The 21,758-nt window shown below is 59.4% G+C and overlaps 2 protein-coding genes across 5 annotated transcripts; both read left to right on the forward strand.

Annotated features, from left to right (window-relative positions):
* Positions 1-1,466: 1,466 nt before the first annotated feature.
* On the forward strand, positions 1,467-11,004 carry TRIM3 (tripartite motif containing 3). Of its 4 annotated transcripts, none has more exons than XM_081950664.1 (11): positions 1,467-1,604; positions 2,151-2,324; positions 4,518-4,758; positions 5,014-5,165; positions 5,273-5,453; positions 5,694-6,620; positions 6,706-6,873; positions 7,987-8,155; positions 8,472-8,542; positions 8,953-9,093; positions 9,807-11,004. In XM_081950664.1, exons 2-11 carry the CDS (start codon positions 2,194-2,196, stop codon positions 9,957-9,959), a joined length of 2,334 nt encoding a protein of 777 aa, XP_081806790.1. In that variant the 5' UTR covers positions 1,467-1,604; positions 2,151-2,193; the 3' UTR covers positions 9,960-11,004. The 4 variants fall into 4 exon arrangements, with proteins under 4 accessions (XP_081806790.1, XP_081806791.1, XP_081806793.1 ...); XM_081950665.1 differs by having other exon boundaries at positions 1,530-1,604; positions 2,156-2,324; XM_081950667.1 differs by lacking the exon at positions 1,467-1,604 and adding an exon at positions 1,625-1,844.
* A 6,317-nt stretch (positions 11,005-17,321) lies between these two features.
* Positions 17,322-21,445, forward strand: HPX (hemopexin). Its single transcript, XM_081952031.1, has 9 exons — positions 17,322-17,468; positions 17,704-17,780; positions 18,194-18,420; positions 18,583-18,736; positions 18,878-19,090; positions 19,292-19,408; positions 19,716-19,846; positions 20,076-20,220; positions 21,147-21,445. Exons 1-9 carry the CDS (start codon positions 17,404-17,406, stop codon positions 21,428-21,430), a joined length of 1,413 nt encoding a protein of 470 aa, XP_081808157.1. The 5' UTR covers positions 17,322-17,403; the 3' UTR covers positions 21,431-21,445.
* The last annotated feature ends 313 nt before the right edge of the window (positions 21,446-21,758 follow it).

The raw sequence follows: 21,758 nt of genomic DNA on the forward strand, positions 1-21,758 counted from the left end.
TCAGGTGGAGGAAGTAGCTGAGAACTTAGTGAAATGCCAGGACAGAGGTGGCCCTTTGTGAGGGGCCCGGTGCAAGAAAAACTGGCTCTAAAGGGCATTCTCTGGAAAACGGTTTCAGCAGCTGGGAAAATTTATTGGCATGGAGTGAAACCCTCGAGCGAGGGATGAGGGCTTTTTGCAGAAGTGAGGGGAGGCTGCAGAGGGGTGACTACATTCAGACTTTGAGATCAATCCATTAGGGGGGCTGCTGCAGCCTTGTTTGCAAATCCCCGGTTTTCATGGCAATGCCTGGCGAAATACTTTCTGAAGTGAGATGTGGTGATAGTGCTTGGCAGCCTGGAGCATGGCATTTTATTGTCTGGAGGCCCTGGATGGTAGGGGAGCTGCAGGCTTCAGCTGAACCCTGGCAAGGCTGAGTGGCTCTGGGATTTTGGACCCTCTGGCCCTAGGACACTTTTGGTGACGTTCATGATGCCTTTCAGATATCCATCCCCACGGATGTGGGGGACAGGCGTGATCCCCCCAGGAACATGCAATCTTGGTAATGCATGGTAAGTGGAAAGCAGGGTCCCTGGTGCAATCTGCTTCAGATTGCGGAGGCTCTTTGTGGGAGGGGAAAAGACATCTGCTCAGAGGCTAGGGGTGCAGAGCCAGCACTCGGAGCCGCTTCTCATTGGGTGGAACTGGAACGGGGGACCCATGGGGCTCTGATCCTGGGTGGGGAGGCCTTCTGGGAGCATGGTGGTGCCTGTCCCGTTCGATTCCGGCTCTGGATTGCCAGGCCAGTGTGATGCCCCTCCTCTGCCTGGGAAGTTGAAGGGAAAGGTACCCTGGCTGGACTGGAGGAGGGCTTGGCCAGGGGCTCCAGGGAAGGAGGGCATCTTGGGGCATACGGGGTGCATGCATGGGACTGAGGGGGGACGCCCCACCCATTCAGCCTGCTCGGAGCCCGCCAGGCCGAGGGCAGCAAAGGAAGGGCTCCCTCGCAGCAGCCCCTCCGCCCTCAGAAGCGCCGCTGCTCCTGCCACCCCTCTCCCCCCTGCCTGCTCTGGTACCCTCGGCCCAGATGCAGTTCCTATGGCAACCATCATCCCGCGGCTTCCTCTGCAGCCGGGAGGCCGGCAAGGGCCTTTCCCCGCGCGGGCTGGACCGCCTTGGAGGCGGGAGCGGGTCCACCGCTCGCCGCGCCACCCGCTCGCTTCTCCTCGCTCGGGCACTGCGGAGAAGCCGCAGCTGCTGCAGCTCCGAAGCGGGCTCGGCGGGTGCGACCATTCTGCGGCGGCGGCAGGGGGGCGAGGCGGGGCAGCGCCACCGTCCCGCCTCCTCGGCGGCCGAGGCACACCCGGGCTGCGCGAGAGGGACGGGCGAGGGCGGCGCCGTGCTCGCTGCGGAGGGGAGCGGGCGCGATTCCGGCTGCCGCCACCCCCCCCCGCCGCCAGCAGTGGTACGCTCCGGCCCCATCAGCAGAGGGGATTCGCTGAGAAGCCCAGCCCGCTCGCAGCGCCGCCGCCACCGGGAGCGGCACCGCGGCCGCAGAGAGAGATGCGGGCTCCGCGCCCCGGACGCCGCTCGCGCTGACGCCCCCTGGCCGGCCAGCCCTTGCGGTGAGCGGGAGCCGCGCCGGGCGCGCAGGCACCGTCCCCGCCCAGCGCAGCGAGCGAGAAGGGCGGAGGAGCCATTAGGCCGGCCGTCTCCGCAGAAGGGCGTGGCGGGCGCCCTGCCTCGGAGAGCCTCCCCGGCCCGGCCGCCTCCCCGCCGCTGCCCGTCTTCCCTCCAGGGACGGGGAGGAGCCGCCCGCAACTGCAGCCTCCGCGTCGAAAGGCCGGAAGCCCCGGGCGCGGTCGGTGAGCGGCCTCCTTTTCCTCGCGGCGGCGGTGCCCGGAGGCGCTGGGGGGCGAGGAGGCGGCGCGGCTCGGCGTTCCGCGGCGTTGCTGCAGGGCCAGGGCCGGGGCCGGGAGGGCGGGGATGGGCAGGCGGGCCGGGGGCCGAGGCGGGCGGCGCGGCGCATGCTCGGGGAAGGGGAGGGAGGGGATGCGGCTCCGCTCTGTGTCGTCTCCCGCGAGAGGCAGCCCGGCGGAGGCGCGGTCGCCCTTGGTCCTTGGCGTGCGGCAGGGCTGAGGCCGGAGGGCCGCTTGTCTCTTCCCGGGCAGAGCAGCAGCAGAGGCGCCGAGCAGCCTCCCGCCGGCCCCCGCCATGGCCAAGCGTGAGTCCAGCTCCAGCCCGGTGGTGCGGCAGATCGACAAGCAGTTCCTGGTGTGCAGCATCTGCCTGGACCGCTACCACAACCCCAAGGTGCTGCCTTGTCTGCACACCTTCTGCGAGAGGTGAGCGCCGCGGCCCCGCCGTCTGCCCGGGGGGAGTCCCGGCCTACTTCCCACCTCCTGCCTCCGGGTGGCTATTGGCGTCCGGCCAAGAGGCTCGCTGAACGGATGAGGAACCACGACAGGGCGTTGCGGGTGAGGGGGGGAAGCTATTCTCCTCAATCCCCCCTCCGCAGATTGCTCCCCCTCCCTCCTTCCGAGGGTTGTAGGAGCCCCAAAGCGGCTGCGCTGGGTGAGGCGTGGGACTTGGGTTGCGCTGCAGCCTCTGTGCTTCCTTTGAGCCTTTGAGCAGGGGTGAGAGGTAAGAAGGATTGGGGGGGGGGGCGGTAGAACCCACCCAAGCAGAATGGATGGGACCTATGGTGCTCTGGGCTCTCTGGCTGGAGGGTTCTTACAGGCACCTGTGATATTAGAAAGCAGGGACGATTCAGCCAGAGCAAAATGGGTTTCAACCCACCCTTTTTTCTTTGGAGGACATAAGGCCGTTTAAGCATAGGGGTGTGCAGACCCTTCGCCCTGCGAGGTAGTCCAGCCCAGAATATGGCCGGGAGTCCTCACTCTTTCTTTCTTGTAAGGGGACAACAGAGTCTTGCAGGATGGAAATTATTCTTCCTCCCCACCCCCGCCTTTCACTCTCCCAAAAACGGTGTCTGTGTGTCTGTGTTCCCTTCCGAAATGTCCTGTTGGATTTTGTGGCTCTGCCTCCTACCAGCCAAGGTCATTGGTACAAGCACAGCAGAGGCAGACTGCCAGGTCCCCAAAGCTCCTGGAAGGGATGCCTCTGGGCTGGCCCACTCAGGCTCTTTGACCAGTGATGGCCTTTGGGCAGCCCACCCGTCTCCCACCGTTAGGGAGACCCTTGAAACTCTGCTCAGAAGCCGAGAGCTGACATGCCTTTGGGTCTCCCACATGGTGGACTGTGCTGGTGGTGTGGTCTCTGGCCTCCACACCACGCAGATTCTTTGCTGGATTTCTCTGGGGCAGAATTTGCTAGCAGCTGCGCTGGTCCCTGCAGTCCCCCGAAGCTAAAATGGGCCCCTTTGCTTCTGCATTGGCCAAAGCTCTCTCCACTGGGCTCTGATGCCTGGCCAGAGGACGCTTCCTGCTTAGACGGGTGCCGAGGGCCGGCCATCTAGGAGGCCTGGCCAAAACCCCTCCCCCCAGGGAAGCTGCGTCCACACCAGACCCAGAATTTTGGCCTTGCCGCTCGGTCTGGGGAAGGGGCGCAAAGGTTACTCCCCTGGTGCAGTGCCTGCCTTGGCCATCAGAGCAATGGGGTTCTCCTCACAATGCCAAGGCTGCTCTATGGGCAAAAGGCTGGCTCCTGGCATTGGCTTTGAAGGCAGGTCCTGCAGAGCAGAAGGAAGGGAGGCAGCCGAGGCGTCTGGGGAAATGCTTGATTGTGACTCTTGGTTTCTTCAGTGTGACCCATTGCCAGTCGGCCCGATTGTTCAGGCACAAAAGGAGAGGGAAGGTTTGCTGTGTCTCCTGAGCGGGGGCGGGGGGGAGACTCGATAGGCCCAGCCACCACCCTCCTCTGAGGAAGGGAACCCGCTTCCCTTTCGCCTGGCTGAGCGTTTCAGCTGCAGCTGCTCCCTGGCCTGGAATAGGAAGCCCCGGGCTCTGGTGCAAATCCTGGCTGGAGCTGGAGCAGGACCATGGTTCTCTTTCCAGCCCACCCTGCCCACGAGAGAAGTTTCCCCACCCACCCCGCTTTCCATGCGGTGAGCCAAGGCCTGGAGCAGCTGGGCTCATTCTCTTCCAGCATCTCAAGGAGAGCTGGAAACTCAAGTGTGTTCAGGCTGGCAAAAGACTTTGTGCGCTGATCCTCTGCCGGGTGACCTTATGGACAGGCGCCATCCCCTGCACCGAAGCTGTAGCCTTATTGGGGGTAGCTGCAAGGAAGCGGAGCCCGCTCGAGGGGTGGGCTGGAGGTGTCGAGGCAGTGGGCAGACCGTGGCAGTTCATCCAAAACCTCGTGGGCACACAGCTGGTTGGGGGAGCAGGCAGGCTGAATAGCAGGAGCCCCAAGCATGGGCCCGGCATGGGGAGGACTGGAGCAAGAGGGCCGGCTGGCTACTTTGGGCACCCAGTGCCTGCTCCCCTCCCCTCAACTTGTTCCTTTCAAGGGCAGGCTGTGGCTGAGGCCTCTGCCTTCGGTGCCCGTCTTGACTTGCCTTTTGCCCCCTTGGCCAGGTGTCTCCAGAACTACATCCCTCCCCAGAGCCTGACCCTCTCCTGCCCCGTCTGCCGCCAGACCTCCATCCTCCCCGAGAAGGGGGTGGCCGCTCTGCAGAACAACTTCTTCATCACAAACCTCATGGAAGTGCTCCAGCGCCAGCCCGACAGCGCCAGCCGTGACGACGCCATCGCCATGCTGGACTCTGTCAGTGCTGTGCCGGGCAAGCCACTCTCCTGCCCCAATCATGAGGGGAAGGTATGTGTGGGGCTGGCACTTGTGGGGAGGATTGGTGGGAGTGACTTTGGTGACCCCTCTTCTTGCCCTCTGCCCAGAAGCTTTCCCTGGGCAGTGGGAGGGCGGGTAGGCTGTCCGCATCTCAGCTTTCTTTTCCAAAACCAGAGGGGTTTCCTGCGGGCAGGAGACGGGGGGCTTGGCCACAAGTCAGCCATGCTGGCTGGGGATTGGGTCTCAAAGGCCCAGGGATCACCAACTTCCCCCTCTGCCCCCCAGACCATGGAGTACTACTGCGAGGCCTGTGAGACGGCCATGTGCCACGAGTGCACGGTGGGGGAGCACCGGGAACATGTGACTGTGCCTCTGCGAGATGTGGTGGAGCAGCACAAGGCCTCCCTGCGCCAGCAGCTGGACGCCATCAAGAGCCGGTATTACCCGGGTGGGCTGCCCACAACCGCAGATCCAGCTGGGGGGTTGGGGGCTTTTTACTCTGCTGCACAGCCCAGGCTCCTGAGGGTTCCTCCTTTTCTCCCAGCCTGCCACAGCTGGCCGCAGCCGTGGAACTAGTGTCTGGGATCAGTCAGCAGCTGGCAGAGCGCAAGAACGATGCGGTGGCCGAGATTGGGAGCACTTTTACTGAGCTGGAGAAGGCGCTGGGACAGCGGAAGGGGCTGCTGGTCCGAGACCTAGAGGCCCTCTGTGGGGCCAAACAAAAGGTAAACCCAGGGAATTTAGGGGGTCTCCTCTGGGCCCTGGCATCCCCCCTTGCTTCCTCATCCAGCTTGAGAAGACGCACGGTTGAGAGGATCCATGGGCAGAGCCTCCCAGGCCAGATGGGGTCAGGAGGGGACTTTCACCTTGGCCAGCCCTCCCCTGCTCTTTGGCAGCTAAAGGGTGGGGGTCTCCCCGGATGGCTCCTTGGGGGGCAGGGCTGAGCCTCTTCTTCCTTGGCTCAGGTGCTGCAGGCCCAGCTGGAAGTCCTGCGCCAGGGCCAGGAGAACATCCTCAGCAGCTGCAGTTTCACCGAGCAAGCCCTGGACCACGGCTCGGAGACAGAGGTGCTGCTGGTGAAGAAGCAAATGAGTGAGCGGCTCAGCGAGCTGGCCAGTCGGGAGTTCCCTGAGCAGCCTCACGAAAACGCGCAGGTGGACTATGTGGTGGAGACAGAGGGTGTGCGCAAGTCCATCCTGAATCTGGGCGTGCTGCTCACCACCAGCGCCATTGCCCACAAGACTGTGGCAACGGGTGAAGGCCTCCGCCATGCCGTGGTGGGCCAGGCCGCCTCGCTGACCATCACCACCAAGGACAAGGATGGGGAGCTGGTGCGCAATGGCAGTGCCTGCCTGCAGGCTGAGGTGGTGACCCCTGACAACTGCGCTCTGGAGCATGAGGTGCAGGACAACAAGAATGGCACTTATGAACTGCTCTACACGGCGCGCCAGGAGGGCGACCACGTGCTTTCCATATGCCTCTACGGGCAGCCCATCCGCAGCAGTCCCTTCCGGATCAAAGCCGTTAAGGCCTCTGATGTGCCCCCCTCCCCAGATGATGTCAAGCGCCGTGTGAAGTCTCCCAGCAGCGGCCACATCCGCCAGAAGGCAGTTCGCCGCCCCTCCAGCATGTACAGCAGTGGCAAGAAGAAGGAGAACCCCATCGAAGACGAGCTGATCTTCCGTGTCGGTCAGTGCCCGGGTGGGACGGAGGGCAAGGGGGCCACTGTAACTCCTGGCTGGTTTGGTGGGCCCCTCCTGACCTCACTCGGTGCCCCTCTCTTGGCAGGAAGCCGGGGCCGAGAAAAGGGCGAATTCACCAACCTGCAGGGCATCTCCACCTCCAGCAGCGGGCGCATCGTGGTGGCAGACAGCAACAATCAGTGTGTGCAGGTAGGAGCAGCTCCTCTGCAGACACCAGGGTGGCTGCCCGGGACCCCTTCACAGGCGCTTGCTTTCTTCCTCCCTCCCCAACCAGGTCTTCTCCAACGAGGGGCAGTTCAGGTTGCGCTTCGGCATACGGGGACGCTCTCCTGGACAGCTACAGCGCCCCACTGGGGTCACGGTGGACCTCAATGGTGACATCATCATCGCAGACTATGACAATCGCTGGGTCAGCATCTTCTCTCCTGAGGGCAAATTCAAGGTGAGCATTTGGGGAAGCAGACGTGTTTTGCAGGACAGGGTCTCTGGAGAGCTTTTGGGAGTCCCCATCAGGTCAGCCTGCCCTCTGCTTTTGCCCAGTGGTGGGCCTGTCCTCTGGCTGACCCTCTTCAGATAGGTTGAATTTCCATTCTCAGTGCTTGGAGCAGGAAGTGAGTCATGGGACTTGTGCTGCAAACCTTGTTGGTTGGGGAGTGTTGGTCCGCTGATTGGCTGCAGTGGGGACTGGGGAAGGCTGCACACCCCTCTGATCCTTCCTCTGTAGGGAGAGAGCTGCCAAACGATCAAGCAGAGGGGTCAGGAGGACCTGCTCCCAAGGCTGATTCAAGGCTGTTTTTCAAGGTGCTGATTATCATCTTCAAAGCGCTCCATGGCACAGGGCCTAGTTATTTGCGGGATCGTATCCTGCCCCACACATCCCTTCGGCCGATTCGCTCACACAGAGAGGGACTCCTCCGGGTGCCGTCCACTAGGCTGTGCCAGCGGGCGGCGCCCAGGGGAAGGGCCTTCTCTGTGATGGGCCCGACCCTCTGGAATGACCTTCCCCCTGATATTAGAACAACCATGGACCTCCACTCCTTCCGTAAGAAGCTCAAAACCCACCTGTTTAATCTAGCCGGCTTGGCCTAATTCCAGCTCTCCCACCTCAGTCTGTATTTTTAAATTTCACGGGTTGGTCTTAGGCTAAGTTTTTAATTTTTATAAATTTGTACAGGGGTTTAAAGTTTAATTCGATTTTAATTATATTTATGATTATTTGTATGGTTTTTAATTTGGTACCTGTACACCGCCCCGAGTCCCTTCGGGGAGAGGGGGTGGTCTAGAAATCAAATCAAATAAATAAATAAATAAAGGCTAACAATTTAATTACAATATTTTTAACCTTTGGAAAATTCCTTGAATTTGATAGTTGATAGGTAAGTAAGTGGTCATGGGTTGGCGTAGATAAGGATGGTCTCTGAATGCCCTTAGGCAGCATATTGAAGAGGCTATTCTTCATCTCCCTGGGGGTGGGGGGGGGGGGAAGTGTCCATATGCAAATGTCTTCACATGGACCATGCGAAGCTGGCACATGCCCGTATGCCTTTCTCCTCAGACCAAGATTGGAGCCGGGCGCCTGATGGGCCCCAAGGGTGTGGCAGTGGACCGCAACGGGCACATCATTGTGGTGGACAACAAGGCGTGCTGCGTCTTCATCTTCCAATCTAACGGAAAGCTAGTAGCCAAGTTTGGGAGCCGTGGCACGTCGGAGCGCCAGTTTGCAGGTGCCGCAAGTAGTTCCTCTCCTTTGCCTCAGGCCCAGCTGGGAAGGGTTGGGAGGCCTCCCTTTCAGGGCCACCCTCATCCTGCCCGTGAGTGTGTGGCATCGGAAGAGAGGGGCTGCCCCCTGCCTCCTTCGTCTTTGCACTGTTGCCTTCCATTGCCGCCCGCAGGCAGGTGGGTCCTTTCAGATGCTAGAAGCCTCCTCTGGCTGCCTGGCAGAGGTTGGGTAGTGAGGCAGGCTCCTCCCTCTTGCCAGCTTTGGGTGCTCCTTGCAGCGGGGCTCTTGCTCACTTCTTTCCTCCCGTTTCCTTTGCTCAGGACCACACTTTGTGGCTGTCAACAACAAGAATGAAATTGTGGTGACTGACTTCCACAACCACTCTGTGAAGGTGAGAGGGAGCCCCGCCCGTTCCAGGTGATGCTGGGGAAGGGGAGCTGTGCTGTGGCTGTGAGGAAGGCTTGGCTGGGGCCTTCGGTTGCTCTTGTGACTTATGGGCCTCCGTTCCCCCCACCCCCCTCAGAACGTCTCCCGCCCTGAGGAGGAGGAGGAGGAGATTCCTGTCCTGAAGCCAGGTGGATGAGGATTCCTGGGCCCCACTGGCTATGGGGAGGCTCCGTGCTTGCTAGGGAGGGGCCAGCTCTTCTCCCTGCACCTTTGGTTCCTTCGCAACACCCCCTCCCCCCCCATCACCCAACAGGCAGCTAGAGGCAGGGGCTGGAGCAAGCCAGGCAGTCCCTCTTGTGGTGCCATGCTGGGCCTGGGAAGCCTCCGCCAAGCCGTCTCCCTTCCTGTCCTCAGGTCTACAGTGCAGACGGAGAGTTTCTCTTCAAGTTCGGCTCCCACGGGGAGGGAAACGGGCAGTTCAACGCTCCGACGGGTGTGGCTGTGGATTCCAATGGGAACATCATTGTGGCAGACTGGGGGAACAGCCGGATCCAGGTGCTTGATGGGAGCTGGGCAACTTGGCCTCTTCCTCCTCAGCAGCCAGCCTGCGGGTGAAGCCTGAGGTCCCCTGGGGTGCTCTGGAGGTGCAGAGCTGACTCCAGGGCCAGCTACCTCTTCAGTTGCCTCTAAAATCAGGGCTGAGCCCCTTCGCCAAAGCACAGGCTACCACTTGAGCCCCTTCTCTCTTTCGGGGTCCCTCATTGGCTCCCCAAGCAGGGGGTTCTAATGATCCAGCATCCTCTTCCCAGTGTCCCCTTGAGCTACGGGGTCGAAGGCAATGACTCGAACCCTTGGCCCTCGCTCCCGAGGGTGGTGCAGCCACCGATGCTCCTGCTGCATGGCCCTTCATGCCCAGGAGTGGCCAGTATGTGGCACGGGGCTTCCCTTCTGCCCCTGGTCAGCAACACCCCACTCCTGCAAAACGGCCTTCAAAACAGCACCTTGCTCCCAGCTAGTGGGAGTGCAGGGCGACTCCATTCAGGCCCGAACCTGACTGCATCCTGGTGTGGAGGGGCTGCAGCCCCTAATTATTCTTGTTACCCTTTCCTCCCGCTCCTGAATGAGCCATGTGGTTTTTGAGACGCAGGGAGCGGCCACTGGAGTCCGTGGGCAGGGAGGTGCCCTTCCTCTTGACTCATCATATTGGCCGTGGTGGCAGCGCCGCCGCCCCCCCCGACAAGAGTTCAAGGCCCCCTCCTCTCTTCCAGGTCTTCGACAGTTCGGGCTCCTTCCTGTCCTACATCAACACCACAGCGGATCCACTCTACGGGCCACAAGGCTTGGCGCTCACCTCGGACGGACATGTGGTGGTGGCCGACTCGGGCAACCACTGTTTCAAGGCTTACCGCTACCTGCAGTAACCCTGGCGGGGCAGGCTGGAAGTGGGGGCTCTCCGAGTCCCTTCTGGCCCGCCTGCTGGACTATGCGCTTGGGGTTGGGCTGGCCCTCTGGGTCCTCGACCCCACGCCAGGTTAGAGGTTCTGGCAGCTGTGTGTGAAGGTGCCAATAGCCACAACGGCAGCTACGCAGCACTGGGACAGCTTCTAGGGAGTGGGCTGGGGGTGGTCCCACAATCTCCCCAAAAGCTGACCTTTTCCACAGTGAGGGAGCCTCCCTATGGGCACCATGCAGCTCTCGCTTTTATGACTGGGGGGGGGGTCCTTGCCGGAGGCCCCCCAAGTAAGAATCCCTTGGAGTCTCCTGCCCTCAGCCCCCCCCCCCCGTGCGATTGTCCCTTCCCTTGTTTTTTTCTGCACTTTATCATTGCCCAGAAAGGGGAGGAAGCAGCCCCACTCCTCTTAGCAGAAGGCCGAATGGTCGCCCACCTGCAGGGACCGGGAGAGGGGCGGGGAATCGGAGAGCGTTTCTGCCATGCCTGCAGAGAGCAGCGAAGCCAAGACAGGCTTCCAGTGGGGAGCCCAGATGACCTCCTGGGAGCTTAAAGGTGGGGCTCCACAGTGAAGGCCAGGCCCCAGCCCCTTGGCCATGCGGGGTGTCACTTTGCCTACCCACCATCCCCAGTCTCCATTTTTCTTTCTGGGCTAGACAGCGATTCTTCTGGGGAAAAAGCCCTCCGGCCAGTCTGGCGCCCTCTCTACATGGAACCAAGAAGAGGAGGGGGGAGGAAGGAGAGGCAGCCAGAGGTCCCATGCGAGTCCTGTGCTTGGCGGGGGCTAGTGGTGGGGGGGAGGAAAGAGCTCTTCTGCATAGGCGGAGAAGGGATGCAGGGTCAGTTTTCCCAGCCCCTTTGGAAGTGTCGCCCCCATCGCATCGGCCGATGATGCTCGACCCAACTCAGCCGGTCTCCCAAAGGGCGCCAGCTCTGCCCCACCCCCACCCCTTTGGCTGAGCAGCGGCAGCCACGTGCTAATGGAATTGTGTACAAATAAAGTATTCTGAAAAGAAGCCGCCTCTCCGCCGGGTCTTGGGGGGGGGGACGGACGAGGTGCAGCTGCTCCTCGCCCAGGGCCGTGTCTGCGCCCCTGCTGCAAGGGCGGGGCGGGGAGGAGAGGCTGAAAGCTGCTGTCCCCTGCAGAAGACCCCCCCCACCCCTCCTAAGAACCCCTGCACTGCTGGGACCCTCCCCCGGCCGCCTGCCTTGCTTGAGGCTTCCTGCCGACTGGAGGGGCCTGAAGCGCCGGCTGCCCCTCTGCCGGGGGATCCGATCGTGCCTTTTCCCCCCGCTTAAGCCCGCCCAGTGAACCAGCCACCTTCCAATCCGCTGCCGGGACACACTGCCTTTTCCTGCCCCGCAAAACTCTCCACTTCGCCCACCCGGAGCCGGCCACGCCTGGGCTCCCAGCTCCGGCAGCCACGGGGACGTAAAACGCCCGCGAAGCTGGCCTCGGGCTGCTCAACGGCCGCGACTCCGGGCTCCGTTGCCGTGCTCAGCCAAGGCCTGGCTCTGTCCGGCCACAGGGCCGCCCCGGCCGAAGCGCTCAGCCCGAGGGAGGCTTTCCCGGGACCCAGCAGGCTCCGGGAAGGCCCCGCCGGCACCTCCCGCCGTGACCGCCAGGGTGCGCACCTCTCGCGGACGCTGCGGGCCTTCCCCTTCCTTCACTCGGCCCCGCCTGCGTCCTCCTGGCCTCGGCAACAGAGCCTTGATTGGCCGCCGTAGCCGCCGCCTGACGCAAGGGGGACGCATCGGCCGATTTCCCACCAACTCAGCAGGGGAGAGCTGCTTTCTCGGCATAAAATGGGTTGGTCAGAAGTCGAGGCTGGGGTGGGGGTGGTCTCCAGAGAAGCAACCGGGAAGGATCGGAGCCGCCTCTGGGGATCTGCTGTCTCCTTCCCCGGGAAGAGGAGGCGGCCTTGAGTAGTGTTGCAGAAAATGACAGGCTTAGACGTCTCGGGATGCAAGGAGAAGTTTATTGGCAGCCAGGTTCAGAAAACTAGCCAGACTAGTATTGCAAGTTCTGAACAACCTTCATTATCGAAGCACGCATTCTTATACATTCTCAAAAGCGGTGCAATAGGGAAACACTTAACTCGTTTCTTAATGGTTACCTTGAGAAAAAAAGCCTTATTAGTAGATAGGGTCTTACTTCTTTTGTCTTGGGCCATAGGCACTGACTACGAGTCTCTATGCGAACTTTAGCTGAACCTTGTGCTTTTGGGCTTTTGACATAAGGACATTTACTGGAACTTTTACCGGACTTCTGTGGTTGAAGGCTGATGGCATTTTCCTGTCTTTTTACAAGCAAGCTTTTTATCTATCCCTTTTGCCACGTCTTATTCTTATATTTTAATTCACATTTTATCCTGCTTTAGTAGTGGGGGGGGGGAAGCTGGGGGCTCCTGAGGAGGAAACTGCACAAGAGGGCAGAGATCTCCCTTCCTTGGGAATCGTAAAGGAGCGGAGTGGGCAGCCATCGGTATCTTTGCCGGGAACCAGGGATGGGCAGAGAAAGCCTTGCACAACCTGGGACAATCCTGGAGATTTCCTCATAGTTGGAGGCTCCACTTGGCTGCTGCCTCCTCCATCCCCCACCCTCCACCTACCAGCGGTGGGTGTTCTTGTTCTGCTTGGCAGCTTCCCTCTGCAAGGGTTGTGGAACACAATGTGCCGCTTCCTGGTGTTTCAGAGCTTCTGGGAACCCTGCTCGCCCTCTGCAAACATTTGCCTGATCTCCGGATGTTTGCACAAATTGGGTGAAAAAATCCACCGAACTTTGATTCCCCTCTAAATCCGCAGCTTTGGGGCAGCAACATCTCCAGCATTTGGGTGGTGGGCCTCTGCCCATTTTTCTAAACTCAGCAAATGTTTCACTCTGCGTTTAAGACTGCCAACAATTAGGGGGGAAATCCTCATTAATGCAGCGGAAGGTGGTCCTTGGACGTACTCCCCCCCCCCCCCAGATGCTTTAGAAAAGTTGCTACAGAGAATTATAAGTGCCCAAGAACATCACAGAGCAGCAGACTCAAATTATAGGTAGTTGTCAACTTACAACAGTTCATTTAATGACGGTCCAAAGTTACGGTGGCATTGAAAAACGTGACGTGACTTTTTCACACCGATGACCATTGCAGCATCCCCATGGTCACATGATCAAAATCCAAACACTTGGAAACTGAGTCACATTTATGATGGTCACAGTGTCCCAGGGTCACGTCATCCCCTTTTGCAACCTTCTGATCAGCAGAGTCACATGGCGTGGGTGTGGTCGTCGTCGTCATCGTCGTCAGGCCGCCCGGCCTGGGGTCTCTGCAGCCAGCGTGGGAGTGGTGGGCGGCAGCAGCAGCAGGTCCACGGCCTGGGGTCTCTGCAGCTGCTGCTCCCCACGCCGTGGTGTTATCCCGGTTGCTCCCCCCCTCCACCTTGCTTATGGTCTCTGGGCTGTGGATGAATGATCTAGATTTAGGGGATATTTCTATTCAACCCTTGTCATGGTCTGATCATTTCCTCATCAGGCTTGACTTCCATACCGCTACCCCTCGCTGCAGGGAGGTGGAGCTAACTAGATGGTTCCGCCCCAGGCGCCTGATGGACCCCGAAAGGTTCCTGATGGAACTTGGGACTTTTCCTGAATCCCTTGCTCACAACTTGACCGAAGCCGTAGTGGAAGCCTGGGATAGGGCGGCCACTGGGGCCTTGGATCGCCTTGTGCCTTTGCGGCCTCTGACCCGGTGTCGATCCCGGGTGGCTCCCTGGTTTACCAAGGACCTCCAGGAGATGAAACGCTGGAAAAGAAGCCCAGAGAGTGGTTGGAGGGCCAGCCGGTCCGAATCTGATCGAACACTAGTAAGAATTCATATTAAATCCTACTTAGTGGTGATAAAAGCGGCAAAACGGCAACATTTTCCCGCTCTTATCACATCTGCATGTGCTCGCTTCGGCAGCACATATACTAAAAAATTGGAACGATACGATACATCTGCAGATAACTGCCCAGCCACCCTGTTTAGGGTGACCCGCTCCTTACTTAACCAAGGAACTGGGAAAGACCCCTTGCAGGGTAGGGCTGAAGAATTTGTTCAGTATCTGCAGGATAAAATCGCTCAGATCCGGACAGGCTTGGACTCTGACTGGGTAGATTTGGGCGAGTCGACGGGGATGAATCTTGTGGAGACAATCTGGGATGAGTTTGGCCCTGTGACCCCTGAAGGCATCGACAGGATTATGGGGAGACTCAGTGCTGCCACTTGTGTGCTGGACCCGTGTACTTCTTGGTTACTTTCCCGGGAGGTGACACGAGGCTGGCTCCAGGCGATTACCAACGCTTCATTGAGAGAGGGGTTCTTTCCCACCTCCTTGAAGGAGGCGGTAGTGAGGCCCCTCCTCAAGAAGCCTTCCCTGGACCCAGCTTCTTTAGCCAACTATCGTCTGGTCTCCAACCTTCGCTTTGTAGCAAAGGTTGTCGAGAGTGTGGTAGCACGTCAGCTTCCCCAGTACCTGGATGAAGTTGTTTACCTGGATCCATTTCAGTCGGGTTTCATGCCCAGGTACAGCATGGAGACGGCATTGGTCGCATTGTTCGATGATCTCTGGCGGGCCTGGGACAGGGGCTGCTCCTCTGTCCTGGTCCTATTAGACCTCTTGGCGGCTTTCGATACCATCGACCATGATATCCTACTGCGACGACTCGGGGGGTTGGGAGTGGGGGGCACCATTTTACGGTGGTTTTCCTCCTACCTGTCAGATCGGTCGCAGTTCTTGTTGACTGGAGGGCAGGGATCAACCCTGAGGTGCATCACGTGTGGGGTGCCCCAGGGGTCGGTTCTCTCACCCCTCCTGTTCAACATATATATGAAACTGTTGGGCAAGATCATCCGTGGTTTTGGGGTACGGTATCATCAATATGCTGATGATACCCAACTTTTCATCTCTACCCCAAACCACCCAAACGATGCCCTCGACGTGATGTCCCGATGCCTGGAGGCTGTGCGGATCTGGATGGGGAGGAACAGGCTCAAGCTCAATCCATCCAAGACTGAATGGCTGTGGTTTCTGTCATCCCGATTTGTGCATCTTGTTCCATCTTTGACGATAGGGGGAGAAATTTTAGCCCCCTCAGAGAGGGCCCGCAATTTGGGAGTCCTCCTGGATACGCGGCTTAGTTTAGAAGAACACGTGACGGCTGTGACCAGGGAGGCCTTTTACCAGGTTCACCTGGTACGTCAGTTGCGCCCCTTCCTGGATCGGGATGCTCTATGCACAGTCACTCATGCCCTCGTCCTTTCTCGCCTGGACTACTGCAACACTCTCTACATGGGGCTGCCCTTGAAGAGCACCCGGAGGCTTCAGCTGGTCCAGAATGCGGCCGCGCGGGTTGTCATGGGGGTACCTAGGTGCTCCCATGTTACACCCCTTTTAGGCGGCCTGCACTGGTTGCCGGTTGTTTTCCGTGTGCGATTCAAGGTACTAATTATGACCTTTAAAGCACTCCATGGCTTAGGCCCAGGGTACCTGCGAGACCACCTACTGCCACCAGTAGCCTCCCACCGTTCAGTGCAATCCCACAGAGGTGGCCTCCTCAGGGTGCCGTTGGCCAGACAGTGTCAGCTTGTGACCCCCAAGGGGAGAGCCTTCTCTGTGAGAGCGCCTTCCCTCTGGAATGAGCTGCCCCCGGAGCTTCGCATAATCCCCGACCTCCGGTCCTTCCGTCGCGCCCTAAAAAGTTGGCTTTTCCAGCAAGCCGGCCTGGCCTGTTAATTTTATCTCATTTTTTAAATGTTAGTGTTATATTAATTAAGTTTGTTTCTTGGATTGTTTCTAACTTTCTTTTAAGTTTTGTAATATGTGTTTTTTAATGCTGTATGCCGCCCTGAGTCCTTTGGGAGAAGGGCGGCATATAAATCCAATAAAACAAACAAAGAAACAAATTAACAATAGCAGTGATCTGCTTAACAACGGTGGCGAGAAAGGGAAGCTGCTTTTGTGGATGCAGCATTCCACTTTCCTGCAGATTTTTTCCTTTTGCAGATGATTATTATTGAGCCTGCAAGATGCCCATCCTAGGGCTCTGCCCTGGCCTTTTATCTCCCAGCCGAGGGCCACCACGCTTGTCTCTGCCACATTTCATTCCGTCGCTTTCACCTATTTGGCTTTTATGTCCATCTTGCAGGCTGTTGGTTTTCCCACCCAGCGCGTCTCCTCTGCAAAGTTTGATAACTTTGCCTTCTTCCTTCGAGCCGTTTGTAATGATTCTGAAACTCCTTGTGGGACCCACTTCATGCCTCGATAGGATGGTTGCTGACAAAGTAGAGTCAGCTGTCTTAATAACGACATCACCTCCAGGGCTCTGAGGGGGGGGGGTGTTTGTAATTTTGGCAGTCATCATTTTGCTTGTAACTAAGGGGTCCCCTTAAATTTGGTAAGCTCCCATCCAGTACTTCTTGTCTTGTGCTCCAAAGCACTTGAGGGCAGGACAAGAAGTCACAAGTGGAATGTCATTAAAGAAAGGCCCAAGGTAGAAAGGAAGGAGGAATTTCCTGGCAGTGGGAACAATCAAGCAGTGGAACGGCCTGCCACCAGAAGTTAGAAGTGCTCCATCACTGGAGGTTTTGAAGAAGAGGCTGGACGGCTAGGTTTCTGGTTTCGCTCCCATGGAAGGGAAAACTTGCAAGGTTTGGGCCTGGATCCTTCCCTGCTCGGAGCAGACAGTCAGACAACCCCCTTCCAGGGAGGGCTTGCCACCCAGAGTTTCTGGGGAGGGGCAGAGGAGGGGTCACTTTCTGGAAGGCTTCAGCTTGGCAGGCAGTTGGAGAGAGAAGCGAGGGGATGCGTGGGAGGGGTGGCAGGGGCATTCCTGAGCCTGGGCTCTTGTCCACTGAGTACACAGAGCAGGTATGCAGAGCCTGTCCGTCCGGCTGTTGCCCTGGGCCAGCTGGGCTGGTTGGGAAAGGGAGCAGACGAGGCCTCTGTCCCCCCCTTCAGACCTCCCACTCAATGGGCCTGCTGAGCCCAAGGAAGCCTCTGCCCCCCCCCCCCAGCTTCCTCCCCCCAGGGTTCTGCATCTCCTCCTGTAGTAGCACTGGGGTGTCTCTTGACAGGGGCGGGGGGGGGGGGGGCTCAGCTTCACCAGGCCATTGAGGGATTCCCAGCAGCCAGGGTGACCTTTTGTTGCTGCTGGTGGTGGTGGTGGGAACTATTGATTTTAGCAGCAGATCCAACGGGGGGAAGGTCTGGGCTTGGGGGGGGGGTCTGTACTACACTCTAGGGAGGAGCAGCCACAAGGGGGGGGCAAGGGGTTAAAGGGGTGGCCCGGCTTAAGCAATGCGCTGGGTGCTTTCCCCTCTTGGGAAACATCCGGCTGCCCTGATATAAGAGGCCGGGCAGCAGGGCTGGGCTGGCAGTGCAGCAGCATGGGTGGCCTCTCTGCAGCTCTCTGCCTCAGCTGGGCCCTGGCGCTGGTGGGAACCCACCCTTTGTGAGTGGCTGTGGACCGGGAGGGCACGGGGAGGAGGGGACAATCCCAGTCCTTGGAAGAGGCCGGGGGCTGGGCTCTCTGCCTTGGTGCTCAGGGGACCATCCATTTTCCCTTAGTGATGGGATTTGTAGTGGGGCCCTTGAGCCAGGATCTGACTGGGGATCCCTTTTGGCCCTTGGGTTGTGAGAGGGGCCCCCTGAAAGACCAAACACTAATGGGGGGATTTCTATGACAGGGGACACGGCGGCCATGGCAACAAGACAGCTGGCACCTGGCATCACCTGGGCTCGGAGCCTCCAGCCAACAGCACTGGTGGGTGGGCTGCCCTCTGGGCGGAAGCAGAGCCTGCAAGCTGCTCTTTGCTGGATCCCACCTGGGAACGCCTGCCCGCCCCAAATGTCCCTCTCCTTCACTGGGGAAAGGAGAGGGACGAGGGCAGAATGTTTCCCTAGGGATGCCATTGCACCCCATCCTGAAGTCTTCTGTCAGGGGAGCACTAAGGACTGGCCAGAAGAACTGGGGCTGGGAGGAGGGAGCTTCTGTCCCTTTGATTTTCACCCTCAACTAGAGGAGTCTCCCACTCCTGCAAATGGGGGGCAGTGGGGGGGTGGGATGTTGTGGAAATGAGCCTCCTCTGCAGAACAGGCTAGGAGGGGCTCCTGAGGAGGGGACCATCACTGAAGGGTGGGTGTGTCATTGACTGCTACCTCCACTCTTCTGTCCAGAGTTAATACAGCGCTGTGCGGACGAGGAGGGCTTTGATGCTGTCACGCTGGACGAAATGGGCACCATGGTCTTCTTCAAAGGCTCTTTGGTCTGGAAGGGCTTCACGGGTGCTCCGGAGCCCATAGAGGACTCCTGGCCTGAGTTCCGAGGCCCCGTCGACGCAGCCCTGCGGATCCACTACCACGACCACCCAGACAATCTTCACGATAATATTTTGCTCTTCCAGGTGCTGCCAACTTGCAGGCGAGCTTTGGAGGGGCAGCTAGGGCCACCAGGAAGGGAAGGCCATGACAAGGAGGGGCTGGCCGGCTTAGGCAGAGGTGCGTCCAGGGGTATGGACGGGTGGTGGAGGAGGCTGGGCGAAATGGCCGTCTTGCATCCCTCGTAGGGCAAGAAGGTCTGGGCATACCATGAAGGGAGGCTGAGACTCGGCTACCCCAAGTTGATTGAACAGGAGTTCCCAGGCATCCCAGCCGACCTGGACGCGGCCGTGGAATGCCATCCGAAGGAATGCCCGTCCGAGACCATCGTGTTCTTCAAGGGTAAGAAAGGCTCCCACCAGGCTGGTCTCTGCACGGTGCAGGAAGCCGTTTGCTCCTTTGCTCTGGTGGCTGCTGTAGCCCCCCTCCTGGGCTCCCAGCCCAGCCTCCTCCTGCACTGACCCACCCACCATTTCCCTGCAGGCCCAAAGGTATTCACCTATGACCTGAGAACAAAGGCGGTGAAGCCGCGTGCCTGGCCAGCCGTCTCCAACTGCACCGCAGCCATGCGCTGGCTGGAGCGCTACTACTGCTTCCAAGGGATCCGCTTCCTGCGCTTTGATCCGCTGCGGGGTGATGTGCCCCCCCACTACCCGCTGGATGCCCGAGACTACTTCATGCGCTGCCCTGGCAGAGGTAGGTCCCCTCGTGGCTGCTGGGAAAGACACCGCTGAGCCCAGGACAGGTGCCTGGCCCGCAAGAGAGGGGCGCAGGAAAACTTTGGTCTGGAGCTCAGCCCTGGTCCCTGAAGGAGGCGGGGGGGGGGAGATGTAGCTCTTCCTGGCTGGGAGCCAAGCGGTAGCCTCTACCTCACTGCCTTGCCCTGCACCCTGACAGGCCATGGTAGGGAGTCCCGGAGGAATGGCACGCTCTGGGGCACCCTCAAAGCCTGCAGCGGGCGTCCTTTCCCGGCCTTCTCCTCTGACGATCTTGGGCGAATCTATGCCTTTCGCGGTAAGCAAGCAGGCCGGGGTGGGTGGCAGGGGAAATGTGTTCTGCAAAGGGCAGCTTAACGGACCCCCGTCAGGGAGTGTAGTGGAGGAGATGGGTGAGTTTGGGCCACGGCACTGAGATAGCTCTAAGGCTGGGAGTTAAGGGCCCCTGGCCCAGGTGCTGTGCGGCCCAGCCAGAGGGCACGAGGTGGCCTGTCTCTGCTTCCAGGGGAGGGTTGGGCTGGGGGGCCTCGCCCTGGGGGCCCCTTAGCCAAGGGCTGCTGGGGCCTCCAATTGCTGCCGGCTCTCCTCTCTCCTCCTGCACTCAGGTGGCCATTACTTCCGGGTGGATTCTGTGCGAGATGGGCTGCACGCTTGGCTTCTGAACCACACCTGGTCAGGGCTGGAGGGGGAAGTGGACGCCGCCTTCAGCTGGGCAGACAAGCTCTACTTCATCCAGGTGAGCTGCCGAGGGAGGCTGGACTTTGGTGTCCTTCAAGAGATCCGAGGCTCTGCCCCATCGCAGGGCACTCCCTTAGGGGTAGGAAAGCGAGCGGTGGGTCACCACAGAACAGAACATGAGACAGCAAGCAGAGAATCCTGGTGGTGGCAGCCCCCGAAGGTCAACTGGGGCAGGGTGGGGGGCACCTGAGGCTCCGCGGCTGACTTTCTCTCCCGCCTCCCTGCAGGACTCCCAGGTTATCATCTATAGATCTGAGCACGGCTACAGCCGGGTGGAGGGCTATCCCCGGCCCCTGGGGGAGGAGTTGGGCGTGTCCCAAGCAGATGCTGCCTTCACTTGCCCTCACTCCTCGGTGCTCTACATCATCCAAGGTGCGCAACCAAGGGGGGGGGGTGGATGGTGACTTTTCCTGGAAAGGGGGCTCAGAGGGCAAACCTTCTTGGTCTAGCTAGGCCCTGACACCACTTAAATTTCCAAGCAGTCTGAGATTTGTATTGCAAGTGGCTAGACCTCTGATGGGCTAGAGAAGGGAGACAAGACCCAAATACAAAAACAACCTTAATTCTAGTCCTAACCCAAAAGGCAGGTGAAGAGCCCCCCCCCCCCCCCCCGGCCAGGTATTGCCCTGAAACCGTGCCCTTCACCGGGGAAACACCGGGCAGCAACAGGGAGGTGCAACCCTCTGTCAACCTTAGGTCTGACCTAAGCGTAGTACACAAAATTGTCTGCTACAACGTCCTACCTGTCAATGACTACTTCAGCTTCAACTGCAAACATATACGAGCAAACAATAGATACAAATTCAAGGTAAACTGCTCCAAACTCAATGGCAGAAAATACGACTTCAGCAGCAGAGTGGTCAACGCCTGGAATGCTCTACCCGACTCTGTTGTCTCTAATCCCCATAACTTAAGCGCACCAGCGTGCCTACCATCCCTGTCCTATTGTCCCCATTTATTCATACCCATTTCCTGTATTCATGTCCATGTCCATACTTCTACCTGTCATCTCGTACATCTGACAAACTAAAAGATATAAAATAAGAATAAATAAACCCCTGGAAATCCCTCTTGGGGCTGAGCCAGATCCCATCCATGTTTTAGATTGGGGTGTGCGCGCGCAATGAAGTTGTGCAGAAAGGAAACAGATGTGAAGGAGGGGCTTTGGAGACAGGGAAAGGGGGGCATGAAAGTTAGGGGAAGACATGGGGACCGTTTCTGTTGGTGGCCAACCTCACCCAGCCTGGCATCCCAGATAAAGGCCCCCACTGACCACATGCCCCCTCCCTGCCTCCCAGGAAATCGCCTCCAGCCGATTGACCTGCAGCAGAGTCCTCGTCGCCCAGGGCTACCCCAGCCCCTCCCCCACCCTCGCGTGGACAGCGCCATCTGCACCACCAAGGGCGTCTTCCTGTTCGTGGGCGCTGACTTCCATCAGTACCAGGACGTGGCTCAGCTCAGTGGTGCTACCATCCCGGCGCCGGCCCAGAACACGGCGGCCGTCTTTTTCCGCTGCTCTCCCTCCGGAGCTCCCCCGCCTCCTCCCCGGGGAGGGCAACGGCCCGGAGACCAGCCTCAATAAATCTCTTGTCTCGGCCATGGTGCCAATGCTGCTTCCTTTGTTTTTGACTATAGGTGTGTTGCGCGCGCGCGCGCGCGTGTGTGTGTGTGTGGGCCCCTCGGCAGGGAGCGCCGCAGAGCAGCAGGGGTGCGGGGCTCGTCCAAGACGGCGCCGAAGGCCCTCCCTCCCACGGGCACAGCGGTCATGGGCTCGGAGGAAACGGGTGGGCAGGAAGGGCAAAACGAGTCGGGTTCGGGAGAACAGGCTTTTATTGCGGGCCGCTTGAGTCGGCCGTTAGGCAGTCGGGGCCGCGGGAGCCCCCTGGCTTCTTGGGCTTAGGCGAAGATGC

This window comes from Natrix helvetica (assembly GCF_964273705.1).
Source record: "Natrix helvetica genome assembly, chromosome: 4".
NCBI classification, from domain to species: Eukaryota; Metazoa; Chordata; class Lepidosauria; order Squamata; family Natricidae; genus Natrix; species Natrix helvetica.

Excerpts from the sequence above, each read along its gene's own strand:
- TRIM3 (XM_081950664.1), top strand. The coding sequence starts at position 2,194 with ATGGCCAAGCGTGAGTCCAGCTCCAGCCCGGTGGTGCGGCAGATCGAC. Across the intron at positions 5,454-5,693 it reads TCTGTGGGGCCAAACAAAAG|GTGCTGCAGGCCCAGCTGGA; the intron begins GTAAACCCAGGG and ends TCCTTGGCTCAG. Across the intron at positions 8,156-8,471 it reads GTCGGAGCGCCAGTTTGCAG|GACCACACTTTGTGGCTGTC; the intron begins GTGCCGCAAGTA and ends TCCTTTGCTCAG.
- HPX (XM_081952031.1), top strand. The coding sequence starts at position 17,404 with ATGGGTGGCCTCTCTGCAGCTCTCTGCCTCAGCTGGGCCCTGGCGCTG. Across the intron at positions 19,091-19,291 it reads CATGCGCTGCCCTGGCAGAG|GCCATGGTAGGGAGTCCCGG; the intron begins GTAGGTCCCCTC and ends GCACCCTGACAG. Across the intron at positions 19,847-20,075 it reads ACAAGCTCTACTTCATCCAG|GACTCCCAGGTTATCATCTA; the intron begins GTGAGCTGCCGA and ends GCCTCCCTGCAG.